The following is a 16,564-nucleotide window of genomic DNA, read 5'->3' on the forward strand; positions in this document are numbered from 1 at the left end:
CGGTGGGTCTGGGGTTCGAGTCCCGCCTGGGGTGCCTTGCGACGGACTGGCGTCCCGTCCTGGGTGTGTCCCCTCCGGCCTTACGCCCTGTGTTACCGGGTAGGCTCCGGTTCCCCGTGACCCCGTATGGGACAAGCGGTTCTGAAAATGTGTGTGTGTGTGTGTGTGTATTCTTTTCAATAACACTACATGGATACAAAAGTTGGATGCAATGCAGATGCAGTATTGGAAAAAGAGGCTCTTTGGAACTTTTGTGCTTGAGGAGGTTTTTAAATGTACTAGCAAATCAAACTGATTAATTTTGGAACAAAGACTGAGATCAAACCTGAACTGTAACTGGAAGCCCAAAATACATAATGCTATCCTCACCTTACAAACACAACCGGCGCTGAAAGTCTGTAACTCAAATAGCTTTTACCATACCTCAATAAAAACTGAACATTATACATGTCCTTCCAGGTTTAAAGGGTTACGTTCTATAAAATTTAAAAGCTATAAAAAAATACTCCAAAAGTCATTATTCAAACACACACATTTTCAGAACCGCTTGTCCCATACGGGGTCGCGGGGAACCAGAGCCTACCGGGTAACACAGGGCATAAGGCCAGAGGTGGAGGGCACACCCAGGATGGGACGCCAGTCCATCACAAGGCACCCCAAGCGGGACTCGAACCCCAGACCCACCGGAGAGCAGGACTGTGGTCCAACCCACTGTGCCACCGCACCCCCATTATTCAAACATTAATTTTAAAAACAGTTTAAAATGATTGGGGAAAAAACCCTTTCATTTCCCCAAACTCTTGGCCGATTCATTGCATAAACATGTTCATCATTCAACTGATCAACAAACGCTGATGAATACCAGACACGGCCTGTAAAGGCTGGGAGTGTTTCTGTACCTGCACATCACACTAACAGCTGGGTGCAGAAACTTGCTTTTGCTCAACAAACAGAAATTTTAGAAAACAGGTGAAAACAGTAAATAAACGGGACAATGTTTGCATCTTCAAAAATGCCTAAAGCAAACATTTGTAAGACGGGGAGCTTATTCAGAGTACTGTGCTATTTACAAGGGTTACAAGGGTTTGTGGAGAACTGGAAAGGACAGCCATACAGTACACATCTGTCGACGTCTTTGTATACTGTCCAGTCAGTCAAGTCTGTTACGATGGTGACGGTACAACGGCCATTGCCATGACAACAGGCACAAACATTATAATATAAACACTTTAAGCCTTTCTTACCTGAAAGACTGTCTGCAGGCAAGATCCAGTCTCTGTTGACACAAGGCATTCAGAGGTGAGAGGGTTCATTTGTAAATCATAACAACTAGACAGACAACAAAGGCAAAATCGCTGGCTACGGTTATGTAAAGACATACATCTTAAAGAGGTTAATATCTGTAATAGGTCAGACAGAAGACCTATGAAATAAGACTTCCGCTTGTATGGCTTGGTTGTTTTCATGTAATGTGCAAACCAGTTCTGATTCTCAGCCATAATGGATGGGTCTCTCCCGAGTGGACATCTTCATCTGGAAGACAAGAATGTGCGTTACGTTCGTTCTAAAGAAGGTACTACAGTGATGAGGACAGTATAATCATTTCAGCACACTTTAGAAATGTGTCCCACTTTTCGCTGCCTTTAATATGTACATCTCAAATGTATTCTCAGATGTATTAAATATAAGTACCCAAATTGTCTTTGTTCATTAATATTATGGCACAAAAAAAAAAGAAACTATAAATGTATGAGCCGGACCTGTTTGACTCTTTATGTTCAAATGATGACTGTAGCAAAACAAACAGGAGCAGGAGTCTAGCTCAGCAGCTGACCTCTTCTGACAAAATGCTGAGTTTCATTCTTCTTCCTCCCTTAGAAACTCGAGAATATGCCCGGGATATTGGCATCGATCCCGATCGGGAGCCGCAGCTCATGTGGCTGGCATGGGAGGGCATCAAGGCGCCGCTGCCTACTGGATGGAAGCTCTGGTGAGTAAGCGCTGGCCCTTCACGCTGCCGACACTCACAGCCAGTTTTATAATTGGACAAAGCTAGGCAGTTTTCTAGGGTTGGCAAAACTTGGAGGTGCCAAATTTAGCTACAAAAATTAAACAACTGTAATTGTGGGAAAATTCATTTTAAAAATCTCAATTAATAACAAAATAGTTAAAATATTGGTCTGCTGCCTTCCGTATTATGTAAACGTACATCCAGATTCGCAACTTTGTAGGCTATATTCTCCATTAAACCAACTGTCAGTCTGCACAGTAAATAGTGTGTATCTGTTTGTTCCTTTAACTTCACTCATTAAAATGTTTAGTTTTCAGTCCATTTTCAGTTGTCACAGTACATTTGTGTTCTCTGCATATATGAGAGTAAGTTGAACATTCTTAAAAGTTAAAACATTACAGATACTTTTATATTACCCTCATATATTGTTCACGTACTGTTCTCATAGTTACATAAAAAAATACAAATTAAAACGTTATGTTCCCTTCATGATCTTTACAAAGCTATATCTAAAATGAAACTGATTTTATGTCACACATACTGTTATTCATTTAGAAATGGTCGCTATAGGGGTACTGTATTGATTCTTTTTTAGGGTCACCAAACATCGCAGCACCGGCCCTGCACACACACTTCACGTGTGTTGTTATGCTATTATTACTGTGTGGGATTGAACATATTTCTACAGATATGTTCTTGCTGTTAAGTACCAGTGGTGACTCTTGCCGACCACAGAGTGTCTCCAGAAGCTTCTGTCCTTCACCTGAGACATAGTGCTGAAAGGGTTACATCTGTTGACATGTTTTTATAGATATATAAATTGTGCTCAGCATATTAACTCATGTTTGCTGCCTTTTTCCCTCCTTTGCATTCTGGGCTCAAGATGTGCCTCGCTTTTCTCTTTCCTGTTATAGCCAGGACACAACAGGGCAGAGGTGTTTTTTCAACTTAGCTACTCTGGGTACCACCCATGAGCACCCCAGCAAAGAGCGTTACCGCTTCCTGGTAGAGCAGGAGCGGCAACGGGTGCTGGAGTGGGAGGTGGTGCGGGAGCAAGAATGGGTACAGGAGTGGATGCAGGAGCTGAAGGAGGGGCAGATGCAGCGCAAGGCCCGGAAGCGGGAGCAGGTTTGAGCCCCGTCCAAAAATATTGCTGCCGTGTCACAGAAGTGAGCACTTAGTTAAGGTTTATTTTTACTTGTCCATTTAACGTTTTAAGGCAAATGATATATTTGTTTCTTTCCGTCTTTCACTCCCTTCATTTTGGTAAAGGATCGTGATTCTGGCCTGGGGTCGAGTCCCGCTGAACTGAGCCAGATGGGAAGTGGGTCTCCTCCCATGTCTGAGTTTGCACAGGATAAATTCATTGGGGAAGAGGTATTGTCCTTTTTCTGTTTTTCAACCTCTGTGGCTCTCGTATAGATTTTGTCAATGGAACATTGCCCATGGTCCTAGTTTCCCCATTTCCTCTTATCAGCCCTGGGGGGTACAGCAGGCCATTTCGTAGAGTAACTTGCTGTGCCTGCAGTGGTGTTCAAAAAAATCCAAACAAGAACAGTTTTCATTTTCAGGTTTGTCAGCCATTGAAGGCCCACCCCACCTCCAAGGAGCAGCTCCAAATAGGCCATGAGACTAAGACAGAGGACAAAGCACAGTGGGAGAAGGTGCTACGGGACCGCCTGCACTCCCTGAGGGCGGACCTGCGGAAGCAGGAGGAGGAGGAGCAGGGGGTGCAGAGACCGCAGAAGGAGAAAGATGAACGAGCCCGGTGAGCAGCGACAAACATGCTTTAAAACCACCTCTTGTTGAAACACACGAGTATGATGGAGTAAAACTCATGAAGAGTGTTCAGTTGACATGACAGACTCCAATAGCTCATTCACTGAGGGGGAGGGAGGAGACCTCCCAGTTTTTGTGCCGACAACCTCTGTTGAGCGTCATGGTGCTGCCGGGAACTACGGTCAAATTTTTTCTAAATGCGTCAGATCACACGGAATAGTTATCGCTCCTTTCAAAAAATAATTTATTATGCTACCTCTCAAGCGCCAGCATATTTAAACTTCTTGTTCTTTCATCGGAATTCGCTGAAGCCCATGAATGAATTAGGTTGCCCATCAAGGCGAGATGACACTAAACTGACTGCTCCTACTGCAGGGGAAAGTTTCACTGACAGCTAACTGTGGCCAATGAAGCCAACCAAGGAAGTCAGCTGACTGTAAAGAGACATTGTCAATATTTCACGTAAAAGAGATTACGACGGACAGCAGGCAATGGTCGTGAAATCCAGAAAAGGACATCATGGTTTGCAGTAAGAGTGACTTGATTAGCTTTAAGGAGAGAAAGATATAACTATGAGAAATTCAGAAGTAATGGGAAGAGAAGAAGAATGTAACAAAGTTAAAGTACATTTTTCCTTACAAATATACTTGGGTAAAAGTAAAAAACATATTCTAACATGTAAAAATTACTCAGAAAGTTGCTTTAGTACAAGTAATACACTGTATGCAAGGCTTTACTGCCCACCTTGGGTAATTAGAACCCTGCTGATCTAAATCAGCAACCTTCAATCTACACTCAGAAAAAGCTCATGAAAATCTCCCCTTCAAAGCTAGTTGATTTTAAATCAAGAGTCTTTTAAACGTGGTGTTAATTACATGCAAATTATTCATACTCTTTACTTGATTTGTAATGCTACATAAATGGTGGATAGGTTAAATACTTCAGGTTTAGATTTTGTTAGAGAACGCATAATAAAGAGTTCTTCGGATTTCTGAAATGGCTTGGATAACTTATAGTTGGAGATGTCAGCACTACCAGTACTGATACAGTACTTTGGTTCATATGGTGGAAAGCAACTCTTTCTGTTAATATATTGCACTCATTGTATTTTTCTGTGAGATGTACAGTATGTCACTTTGGAGAAAAGCATCTGCTGAATGAATAGATGTAAATATACTAACATCTATATTTCCTGCGTAGAACTACAAGAATTGCACGGATGGTGGCCACGGCACCCCACTGAAGCATCATGAGAGTGACATTTCATTGGCTCTTCAGTAGACCATCAGCCAGTCTCCCCTCATCAACCCCCTTCCGCCAAACAAAACGTGCAACCAGTTCACCGCTTTGTGCGTTGACCCAGACGCGGGACCTCAGAACCAGTTCCCCACTTCTTTCCTCGGTTTAGATCTGTTGAGCTATCCATGTGAATATGACATTTTACTAAAGTCACTTGCTGGTGCTTGAGATTATATTTAAAATAAATTAATACACACCAGCTCCTAGTGTTACAAGCAGTCAGGCTACACATTTTCATTTGTTCAGTTACATTTTCCACTTCATTTATTTATTATATGGGCCCTTTCTTCTTCTAAATAAACAGGCTGCTGAGTCCAACCAAGCATCCTCCTGAAAGATGAGTCGGGCATCAAAAGGTGACAATGTCGGTAGGGGTGGTAATATAGCACTCTGTAAGAAGGGGTGAACAAAAAAATCCAGTCAAAGTCACTAATATTATATCATGAAGTTAAAGTTAAACCGTTACCTTTTTCTTCTGGATAGTATACGAACAAAGTTACACTGACTGACTGGCAGTCACTTCACTTGTCAAGTTACACTTGTGTCCCGCACATATAGAGTGACCAGAGCGAGCTTCTGGTGCACAGAAGAGCATACGGCACATCTGTTTGCTAAGATGTGTTGAAATAATTAAACTATTCGATAACAACAATAAAAACAAACCGGTTTTCACCGCTGGCACTGCAGCACTTATGACGTCACAAAACACGAGGCGCCTGCGCGCGACCATGTGCGGAAGTGGGAAGCGACACTGAGGCGCTGCAACGACGTGCTATTCAGCCAGAGCTACCTGGAGTATTGTGTCCTTAAAACCGTTCATTAAACGGTTTGTTTCGAGTTATACAAACATTTACATTAATTTAACTGAAGATTTTGTCCAACGCGATTTACATTTTTTAGATTTGAACGGCTGGGTGGGTAATTCCTATCGTTTACAAACTAGACTAGATAGGCTGAGAAGCAGAAGGCTGCTACGCGGGAGAACGGGAGTCGAAACTTACAGTCACACACGGCGCTCCTGCGAACGTTAAAAGTCGCTTCGGAGCGAGTTACACAAGTGCCCCGCCGCCAGCTTGTGCTGTTCCTGAATTAAGCGGCGTTTATGATGACGTCGCAGGGCGCGAGGCGGTTCCGGCGGGCTCGCGCGGGTGGCGCGTGAGGATGGAGCGTTGGACGGCGGTGCGCTTCGCCGCCTTCAGCAGGGCGCTCAGTCTGGCGCTACAGGTAGGAGAAACGGGACGTTGCCTGGAAACGAGTTATTTGCCGCTGGCATGACATGTGCACACACTGCTCTCCCGAGTTAATGATCTGTGGCGAGCACTATTAAATTAATTTTTATGTTGAGGTGTACAGTTGACAGAGGGAGTGCGGGTTCACCTTTCTGACATTTATTTTATTCGTTTCGCAGCCGGCGCTTCTCCAAAGCGACGGTCAGCGATTACTGTATTATACCTTTGTCAGAGGTGACTTAGAGTGTCACATACACTAGTCATTGTCGCTAAAATTTATATCAGACTTAATGTTTGGTTTTCTCACCTCAATGTAACGTAACCGTTTAATGCTAATACGAGGGTATATTTTCTGCTTTTGTGCTACATGTCCAGGCAGCTTTCAATGCCGTCGTTCCAGACCATGCAGCAGACGCTTTCAGCCCACCACGAACGGAGCAGCCTCTGCTCCTGGACCCTTTGGTGGAGATGCTCTTCGGAGGCCTGTCCCACTGGGATGCCGAGCATTTCCTCTTCATCGCCGAGCACGGCTACCTCTACGAGCACAACTTTGCCTTTTTCCCGCTGTTCCCTCTGTGCCTGCGAGCCGTGTCCATCAGCCTCCTCTGGCCCCTGTGTGGTTGGCTCTCGAGGCACGGGCAGCTGCTTGTGTCAGCGGTACTGGTCAACAGTGTACTCTCTGTGCTGGCCGCAGTTGCGCTGTACTCGTTGAGTTGCCATGTGTTGCAGGAGCGTCGTCTGGCCCTGCTCTCCAGCCTCCTCTTCTGTTTGACGCCAGCCAACGTCTTCCTGGCTGCTGGCTACTCCGAGAGCCTCTTTGCTGCACTTGTGTTTGGGGGCCTGTGGATGTTGGAGGAGTCCCACTTGCCGGGGGCCAGTGTGGTCCTTGGCCTGGCCACTGCCGCTCGAGCAAATGGCCTGGTCAACGCTGGCTTCCTGTTGTACCTGCCTCTGCAGCGCACACTTGCTCAGGCCTTGGTCGTCAGCAGTGGGGCCAGGGGCGCTGCATGGGGTCGACGTTATTTCAGCTGTTTCCTTACAGCTAGCTTTGGCGTCATCTGCGTTGTCTTTCCCTTTGCTGCTTTCCAGTATTATGGCTATCGCACGTTCTGTACACCCTCTATGCAACTGGAGCAAGTTTCCCCAACACTCCTTGATCTGGCCCAAACTAAAGGATACAGGGTCCCAGATGCTAGAGGGCCCTTGCCGATGTGGTGCTCATCGCATCTCCCTTTGCTTTACTCTTACATCCAAGATGTTTACTGGGACGTGGGATTCCTGCGATACTTTCAGCTGAAGCAGGTACCCAACTTCTTGTTGGCGTTACCTGTGGCTGTGCTGGGTGCTGCGGCAACCTGGAGCTATGCTTCTGCCAATTGGAGTCTCTGCTTACGGCTGGGGCTCTGGGGGGGTGAGCTAAAGAGGCAAGCAGACACTCCAACCCCTGGATTCCACAACCCAAAGGTGTTTGTGTACCTCGTCCACTTCACCTTCCTCCTGGGGTTTGGCGTGTTTTGCATGCATGTGCAGGTAAGAATCCTTCCCCGGGATAAGCAGAGTAAAATACTGTATCTCTCAAAGCTAGAGGTAATGTAATGGTGAAGCCTACTTGTCAACGTGTGATAACTATATATATTGAAGGATCTTGCTCTTAAAAAGTGGAGGTTTGATTCAGGTTTTTCCCCAGTTGCCTCCCAGAAAATTGGCTTAGGGTCCCTACCTGTGTTAACTGGACTGTATTTTGCCTGTTAGCGCCTTTCAAAGTTGAACAGCCATCAATAGTGTTAGGTTTATATAGCTGGGTAGTTTTTACTGGAGTAGAGTACCTTGCTCAAGGGTACTTGCAGCAGTAGTAGCATCCATTATACTACCTACTGCCTAGCTAAATAAAAATAGTGTCAGCTATTCAGTGCAGTAAATGGAGTACAGTACATTTTCTAAATTTATTTATGGACACTTTTGCATAAGGGGTCTTCCTAAGGGGTCGTCAGATTTTAATGGGGTCAGTTAACGATTTCAGATTGTTTTAACGTGCTGAAGTTTTTCTTTCCAGGTTGTAACCCGGTTTTTAGCATCCTCTTCTCCTGTGCTCTACTGGTTCTGTGCCCACCTTCTCCTGCGTTACGAACCACTGCTGCAGGACGATAGACTGTTTGCTGCCAATGAGGGGCAGCTGGAGCAGAAGTACCAGTGGCCCAGCGTCTCTAGCATGGCACTGAGGGCTGTACCCTGTAACCCCCTAACCACACTGTTGCTCCATAGACAGGCTTGGTGCCCACTCACCCGCTGGCTGCTGGGATACTTTATCTCCTACTGGCTGCTGGGCTTGTTACTTCACTGTAACTCATTACCATGGACCTGAGGACATGGACTGGGAAGCCTCTCAGGCAGTATTTCTGCAGTCTAATGTTCAGAGGAACTGTGTACAGTATCATTTTAACACGCTGGAATTCACACGAGTACAGAAAAAGCCAGTGTGTGAAATCAGTTGCCTGCTGTATAAATAGGGGAGATGAAAACAGATTAAGAATGGAATTTCCTCAGAAGGAATGTGTTTCTGCCCTCATTGTGCCCACAGACTGCAATTGTGGCGGACAACTTAATTCGGGCATGTTTTTACTGTCTTCAAATGTGCGCTGTATTTTTATTAGAAATCGCACAGTTTGACAAAATATCTTTAACACTGCTGTGCTTTTGCTCATTTACAGAACACGAGTACATGTAAGTTAACACTGCTAAGTAGTAAAACAATGCTACACATGTAGGTTAATACAGAACAACATTGGCCAGCATTATCCTTTTACCTACCAACTTGGTTCAACCTGTGGCTGGGCACTTAAATTATAATTGTAATTTCACCTGAATCACTAAGGTGCTAGTTTGTATATGTTTCAGTATTTTTTCAAGAAACACCATCATTAATAATTTTTAAATAAAAATATGAAAAAGTATAATTTTGTTTTTCAGTGTTCAATTGTGAGTTAAAATGTGACCCTCTATCTAGGAAGGTGCCTGTGGGGATAAAAAGTGTTTTGCAGTGAGACATGGCCACAAACAAGGAGCAAAGTATCTGAAGAATGTATACCAGTGTGCAGAATTTTGAAGACCATTTATACACACCTTACTGCCTACTGGTTAATTATGTAAGATGAAAAAGCAAGATGTCAGAATCTCAACAGTTCCATAATCTGTATTAGACAAGGCTTTATTTTTAAACTTGGGCATTTGCCTTTTCTAATAAAATAGTTTTATCAGGTGTAATGTAATTGGCAAATGTACAGGAACAAATAAAACCCACAAATACAGTTTCACACTTAAAGCCTGTTACAACATGGATCATTTTAAAAATTAAAGATCTATACAATAATGTGCTGTAGAAAAAAAATAGATTTTACAGCATCAATTGTTCAGTAATGTCCTTTTGTTGTAATCTTTAAAATACAAAAATAAAAATCTAAACAGATGAAAGAGATCACACATTCAAAACACATTTTGGGCTTTGCTTTGCATCAGTCTAATTAATTTTAAATAGCATAATTTTGTGTTAACCAATCCACCTCTATCATCTCTTTCTTCAGCATTTTTATCCATATTTTGAATTACACTGTAAATAAAGATATAAATTCATCACAGCTTCCTGATACGTGCAGATTATGTACCTGTTTATCCCTGGTCTGTTGAGCCACTTTGCTTCGGCGCTCTTATTTCCACTTCAAGGTGCGACGAGGACCTGGTGTTGATCAGCAGCCACAGACCCCAAAGGCGAGGAGGCACAAATGAGGCCATGTCACCAGCCTCTAGTGGATTTGGGTCTTTTTCTCTGGCTGGGGATACTGAGGTGCCAAGACCACCCCAAAGTGGCAGGGCAGCTGGGAAGGATAGGGTGCAAGCCTCGCCAATAGAGGCCAGGTTACATCTTCCTTTCGTAGGGCAGATGTCCGTCCACCACTTGTTAATTCATCTCATTTGATGGTGTGCACTCGTAAGAATAGGGGAACTGATAGTCCATGATGCTGTCCACCAAATTTTCTACTGTTGTTTCCAGTTGGTCCCTGGAAGGCTGCAGATTACTGACAGGAGTGAGCCAGGAACTGGTTGCCGTCAAGGTCTCGGGTGTAGCAACAGAGTCTAGAACGATGCAAGTGGGGAAAAATGAGAAAGTGGTAAGACTAGCGCTCAGTTTTCTATTTACAAGTCAAACAAGGTATGTAAATATTAAGAATGAAAGATTCTGAATACAAAAAGTATCAACAGGGCTGTCGAGCACCCCACCGCTTGTCTCACTGTACTTACACATGGTATGGCTACAGTGTGTGTGTGCAGCAGTTACCGTGACCTTTTCAGAAGAACTGGCTGTACTCTGCATTAAAGGAAAAACAACAGGATTCTGAAAATATCCTTCATTAAGTATAATTTTGTACTGATGGAGCAAAAGCTGTCAGTTTCCATGAACGAACCATCTTTATCTTGGGAAGTGGCTTCAGCTTCTGGATGCCCAGTCTTCTCTGAAATGGTTCAGAATCCAAAGTACCAGTGTGAACCACTAGGAAAAGTGCAACAGAAAGCAATCAGCCAGTGGAAATGAAAGTGTAATTGATGACGATATTATTATTATTATTATTATTATAAATCTATTTCGGTTGTGATATAAAACTGACATCCGCTAATGATCATGATGAGGGGTTCACATTGTCAGTGACAGGAAGTATGACGTTCTCTCCTGCAGCTCGTCACTAAGCATGATTAAGGTTTTGTATATAACAATGAATGTGTTCTGTGATTTTCTTAAATGTTCTCCTAAGTGCTCATTCCATGTTTGCCTTGTTGCTGTAGTGTTCAATGTGCTGTCAAGAATCAATCATGAAAAGTTGACTACATGTGTGAGGATGCACTGGCTGTTGTGTTTTTCAAAACTGCAATGGGACATGTGTAGTGTGTATGGAAGTACACTGACCACGTAACAGGGAGAACATGCTGTTTTAAAGCCATGGGTTGAAATAAAGGGCCCAGTGTGTACTGTGTGCTTCATTGCCATTCCTAGAGACTGATACAGTAAACCAGTTTTTGGGGAGTGCACTTCAAGATCAACAGCTGAACCCAGTAGCTCAAGACTTCTATTAGTGTTATTTCCAACTTCAAATGTGTTTTTAATATTAAATATAGCTTATAAACTTTAACACATATGTAGGAAATAATGAAGTTTGTAGGTTTGGTATATGAACACAGTTGTCCAAAACCCATAGCTTATATTACTCTCACTATGCTTACTGGTGTGACTGGGACTGTGCTGTGTGCGTTCAGCCGTCTCCATGTCGTCTTCAAAGGAACCAATTTTAGTCTGCATTGAAGAAGGAGAAAGAGTGAGGATTACGAAAATGTCCTCCATTAGACATCTTCACTGATGGAGCCAAAGCTTTCCGTTTTCGTAACTAACCATTTTTATCTTGGGAAGTGGCTTCAACTTCTGGAGGGAAGGTCTTCGCTCAGATGGTGCAGAGCCCAAAGTGCCAGTGTCCATCACTGCGGAAAGGGCAACAGGAAATATATTCGACCACTGGAGATAAAAAATGTCATAATTTCAAAGCAAATATTTTAAAATTTTCTTGTCCATATCAACAATAAAAACAGACTACCTGAGCTATTCATTAATAGGTAAGTTTAATAAAACCCGAAACATTGCAACGTAACCCTGCAGAGTAAACTTATAGTCCATCGGTGACCAAAGCTAAGGGTATATAACAAAGCCTATTAATAATTAACAATAAACTGAAAAAAGAAACACATATACATATGCTGCATATCCATTACTGTCAAATTAATTATAGGATGTTCTGACACACAGGAGCCCTACATGAGTGGCTACAGAGCCTCAAAGCACCGTTCCGCCCATTAGTCACACCATCTCTTGGCTTTTTTATGGCTTCAAGAAAAATACTCTTCCTTTCCACTTGAGGCGTCGACTTCTTGCCATGCAACTCTTGTTTCTGAGCAAATAGGCACCAGTGACAATAAATCACGTATGTTTTAAGAGCACATGTTTCTAGATTTATTCCATGTTCCGACATTGAGGAACTGAAACTATACTACTTTTGTTATGATCTTTGAAATAAAACAAACAGGTAAGCAATAAATAAAGATTTTCTTTTGCATATTTAATTTTGTTCATTTAATGTCTTTGTACACTTATTTTCATATTTTTGTTCGTTCGTTACATGAGATGTGATTCATCATGCGTCATGGAGGTCTGGTACCTGTTTTTCCCTAGTCTGCGTGTCCATCGTCTTTTGACGCTCAATCCGCAGTTCCCTCTGCACCTCCTTTACGATCTCCTCCAGCATCATACGTCCTTTTACTTTCCACACCTTCGTAGTTTAAAGAACATGGTCAAATATGTCAATTCACAGCATCAATATGTATTTTACGAGCACATTAACAGTTCACACAATTTAAATGGTTCATGTGTGAGATCATCCAGCCCTAAATTCTTACCATTTCATCCTCATCGAATAAGGACGTCAAGCTGTTCTTTTCACTTATTTTGGGAAGCTTCAGCACTGAGGAATCATCATCTTTCCACAGCCTTTGGAAGGCCCTGTGCACAAAGTAGGTTTAGAAACCTTGGGCAGCATCACTGCTATTACTAAACAGTATAATATCTCTATATATGAATCACCTCAACATAAATAAGTGTAGTTTTTCCCGACAGCAATCAAGCCTTCTGGGACACTGAAACCATACATGAAGCACAGCAGATGTTTACACACACACACACACAGTCTGAAACCGCTTGTCCCAAGCGGGGTCACGGCGAGCCGGAGCCTAACCCGGCAACACAGGGCGAGAGGCTGAAGGGGGAGGAGACACACCCAGAACGGGACGCCAGTCCATCGCAAGGCACCCCAAGCAGGATTCAAACCCCAGACCCACAGGAGAGCAGGCCCTGGCCAAACCCGCTGTGCCACCGCACCCCCTCAGATGTTTAATACAAGGTGGTTAACTTACCTCTCCCTAGTAGCCTCCTCCTGATTTCTAAAGTACATCTGTCCTCTACACAGCAGTGTCTCTATTAGCTCAGATAAACTCTCATCTGCAGTGATCTTCCCCTGCTCTTGCTGAACCAGGAATGCGTGCACTATTTTTTTCTATAACCATAAAAAACATGGTCAGCCAGCTCCCTTCGGCAGTTCATCACAAAGCAAATTGTCTAACCTTAGAACATTCTCACAGTGAAGCTCCACTACAGTGGAGTGACAATAAAATGACAATACAATACTTTATGTCACCTGCTCCATCTTAAATTTGAGATCCCAACCTAGCTGTACTTCAGCCAAATAGTCCTTAAACTTGTTGAATTCTGTCGGGGAACATATCACCTGCACAAAAAAAAGAGGTTTTTTTTTTTTTTAAATCTGGCATTTACTAATAACTCAGTGACATGTGTAGTATAAAGTATAACGCCTCACTTTGTCATCTTCTGTGATGAAGCCGTCATCAATAAGGTGCCTGTGCAAATCTCTGCGATACAAATATCTCCTCAGGTTGGGGTCGTGGAGGCAGTTGTACGCCGAGGTCATTCGGAAGCCATTTGGGTCCGATAAATCAAAGTCACTCTTCTGCATGAATAACTTAACAAGACAAGACAAATAATGTAACTTTACATTTCTGGAAATTAAGGGCAGTGGATGACAAAGGAGCCAAGCAGTTTGATTAAAAAACAGGTTGCAGGTTTAAATGGCTAGGAAGACTAAAAATGAACTTCACTTCTCCTTCGGAGCAGACCCGCTGATGCAGCTACCCATCCATCCTTGTTCTTACCCTTTTACAGAGACGAGTGGTGTGGAGGACGCAGTGCTCTTTCGGCCTGACGTGGACTTTCCTACCTAGTGGCAACTCGAAGAGGTTTGAAGAGTCTGGAGAAAGCTGGATTTTGCTGTTCTATTGCGAGAAAGGAGACAGGAGCCTGTACAGCATGCAAGTGTGACTAACAGCAACAACAGTCAGTGAGTCAAAGAACATCAGCTAAATCCATGAAACATCATACATGGCGACATACCTTATCAGTCAGTGACATGTTTTGGGACAGTCTAAACGTAGTAGTCAAACTGTCAAGCCAGCAGATTATTTCAAGTTTGCAGGAGTAGCTGGAATTTCTGCAGCCGCTAAAAAAAAAAAAAAAAAAAAATGTTTACAATGAGACGAGGTCACCATGGCAACGTACGTGACGCCATATTATAACGCCGTAAATTATTAAACCACTTCCGGTGACGTCATAACCAGAGGGTCATCAACTGCTTGGGAAGCGCAATCGGGGAGAGTTTAACGCAAGAGCCGAGTTTATACAAATAGAAAATGTTGGTCGTAAATGTAGTGATAGTAATACTAGCAGGGGGGCAGAACAAGGTAAAGGCGCAGTAATGAGCAAAAAAAAAAAAAAAAAAAAAAAAGAAAAAGAGAATGGCAGAATTTAAGAGTAGTGAAAACCAAGACGGTGGAAAAATAAGATAATTCTGTAAATAATTCTTCATTTACACCTTGGAGGAAAACGCTTTTTTAGAAAACTGTATCAAGCGTCTCCTCTGTACGTGTGTTTCCCTTTCTCCGGGTCTTATTGGAAGCCGAACCACTTCAAGACCCGTAATCCAGAGGGAACCCGGGTTCTGAAGCTCCTTCGCCGGGGTATCTGATATAATTATTATACGTACCGAACGTCTGTGTTCGTATGTTCTTTCTATAAACCGTTTACTTTGGCCCACGTGGCAGAGACAAACACCGGCTGTGGATGAACATGATCTGATTCTTCGCTTTCCCTGCAGTATTTTATTATGGGATTAAGAGTGTTGTCACAGTATCGTAACGTACTACTGTACTGCACCGCACGGTGCTCTGCGATCCTTTTGACAGGAGCTCATGGCACGGTGGGCGGGGTCAGCGGCGCGCGAAGCGGGGCACGTGTGAAAGGAAGGGTCACGCTCCGTACCGTCATTTACCACAATTGGCACCGATTAGTGTGAGCAGTGTTTTATGTAATGGTTCATGGTTGTTGGGTCTTGTGTTCGGCAATCTGCTTCGGATCGTAATGGAACGTATAACTGGTTTGTATGTTCAGAGATTAAATTGTGGTTTTGTTCAGCGTTCTATAGTGGACGATTGCTATTGCGGCCCGGGTGAATTTTGTAATAGAGTTCTGGACTTAATGGTTGTAGTCCTTTTTTGAATTCGGGCAGGATCATTTTCTTGAAGTGACGAGGAGGTTCTACTGTGATTGCTTGGTAATCTGAGGATTTTAAGGAAAGATATATTTTACGGTGGAGATTTATTTTAGGGGTTATTAAATTTGGACGTTTTAAAATATATGTACATATATTATATATATAGAGGGACTCGAGTCTATCTATGATGCTCACCTGTGGTAGGGAGGAGCAGGAGAGTCTACCCTCCAGTCTAGGCTTAGTGGGTAACGTAAATGTTTCTAGTTTACTTTGTAAATGGTCCTGTAGTGTATACCCTCTTTTGTATTTTTTTTAAAAAATGTAATTTTTTTGCAGCATTGTATCATTGTACAACATTGTTCGTGTCTATCAGAGAGCGTGGACGTTGTCGCGAGACTACGGCCGATACGCGGCAAACGTTTGTACTACTTGTTTGTATTCGACGCACTGCACTGCACTGCACGTTCCGTGTGGCTTATTTCGTTCCCTCACTGTGCAACTCACCTCTAAATAAAACTGACTGACTGAGAACCCCGCTTCTGTATGGGCACGGTCTTGGTCCGACCGCAGTTTAGGAGCTCCTTTTCTTCTTCTTGTTCTCACTTTTTCCGCTCTCGCGACCTGTACGAGCAGCTCACGCTAATAAAAGTCACCACCTCAAACAGCGGTACGCTACGTGCTTTCTATTAATTTCCGCCCCCCAATCGAAAAGGAGAATAAACTTTAATCAGTTTTAGTCGGAGCAAGAAAGGAAGGGCATGATGTTTTCACCTTGCTCTCCACTCACTACGGTATTACAGTTTTACCGTTTTCAATACTTAGTACAGCGCCTTACTGCGATACTATCGCTGTACTTGGACTGTTACTACAGCACCACTTTTATTACCGTTACTAACGAGCGGAGCTTTCCCATGAGGCTGCGCGGCAAAGTGCTTTTCGATGGTTCTTACGGCCAGCGAGGTTTAATTTTTGTTTCTACCATTTGTCAACCCTGTGAAAGTGCTTTTATATTATTATTAGCGCTGTATGGCTACCTG

The 16,564-nt window shown here is 43.3% G+C and overlaps 2 protein-coding genes across 2 annotated transcripts; one reads left to right on the forward strand and one right to left on the reverse strand.

Moving 5' to 3' along the window:
• The first annotated feature begins 6,158 nt into the window (after positions 1-6,158).
• Positions 6,159-9,606, forward strand: pigv (phosphatidylinositol glycan anchor biosynthesis, class V). The gene is made up of 3 exons (XM_018756970.1): positions 6,159-6,313; positions 6,694-7,848; positions 8,372-9,606. Exons 1-3 carry the CDS (start codon positions 6,251-6,253, stop codon positions 8,678-8,680), a joined length of 1,527 nt encoding a protein of 508 aa, XP_018612486.1. The 5' UTR covers positions 6,159-6,250; the 3' UTR covers positions 8,681-9,606.
• A 214-nt stretch (positions 9,607-9,820) lies between these two features.
• Positions 9,821-14,464, reverse strand: LOC108937206 (fibrous sheath-interacting protein 2-like). The gene is made up of 13 exons (XM_018757002.1): positions 14,372-14,464; positions 14,134-14,253; positions 13,782-13,943; positions 13,602-13,691; positions 13,321-13,460; positions 12,808-12,910; positions 12,570-12,680; positions 12,218-12,302; positions 11,753-11,838; positions 11,587-11,656; positions 10,776-10,861; positions 10,612-10,678; positions 9,821-10,446 (listed from the first exon to the last, which is right to left on the reverse strand). Exons 1-13 carry the CDS (start codon positions 14,387-14,389, stop codon positions 10,271-10,273), a joined length of 1,314 nt encoding a protein of 437 aa, XP_018612518.1. The 5' UTR covers positions 14,390-14,464; the 3' UTR covers positions 9,821-10,270.
• Positions 14,465-16,564: the final 2,100 nt, after the last annotated feature.

Source organism: Scleropages formosus, chromosome 8 (assembly GCF_900964775.1).
Source record: "Scleropages formosus chromosome 8, fSclFor1.1, whole genome shotgun sequence".
NCBI classification, from domain to species: domain Eukaryota; kingdom Metazoa; phylum Chordata; class Actinopteri; order Osteoglossiformes; family Osteoglossidae; genus Scleropages; species Scleropages formosus.

Coding starts and splice junctions, on each gene's coding strand:
- pigv (XM_018756970.1), top strand. CDS start 6,251: ATGGAGCGTTGGACGGCGGTGCGCTTCGCCGCCTTCAGCAGGGCGCTC. Junction 6,314..6,693: donor CGCTCAGTCTGGCGCTACAG/GTAGGAGAAACG, acceptor CTACATGTCCAG/GCAGCTTTCAATGCCGTCGT. Junction 7,849..8,371: donor TGTTTTGCATGCATGTGCAG/GTAAGAATCCTT, acceptor TTTTCTTTCCAG/GTTGTAACCCGGTTTTTAGC.
- LOC108937206 (XM_018757002.1), bottom strand. Junction 10,862..11,586: donor GCACAGTCCCAGTCACACCA/GTAAGCATAGTG, acceptor CACTTTTCCTAG/TGGTTCACACTGGTACTTTG. Junction 10,679..10,775: donor CACTTCCCAAGATAAAGATG/GTTCGTTCATGG, acceptor CCTTTAATGCAG/AGTACAGCCAGTTCTTCTGA.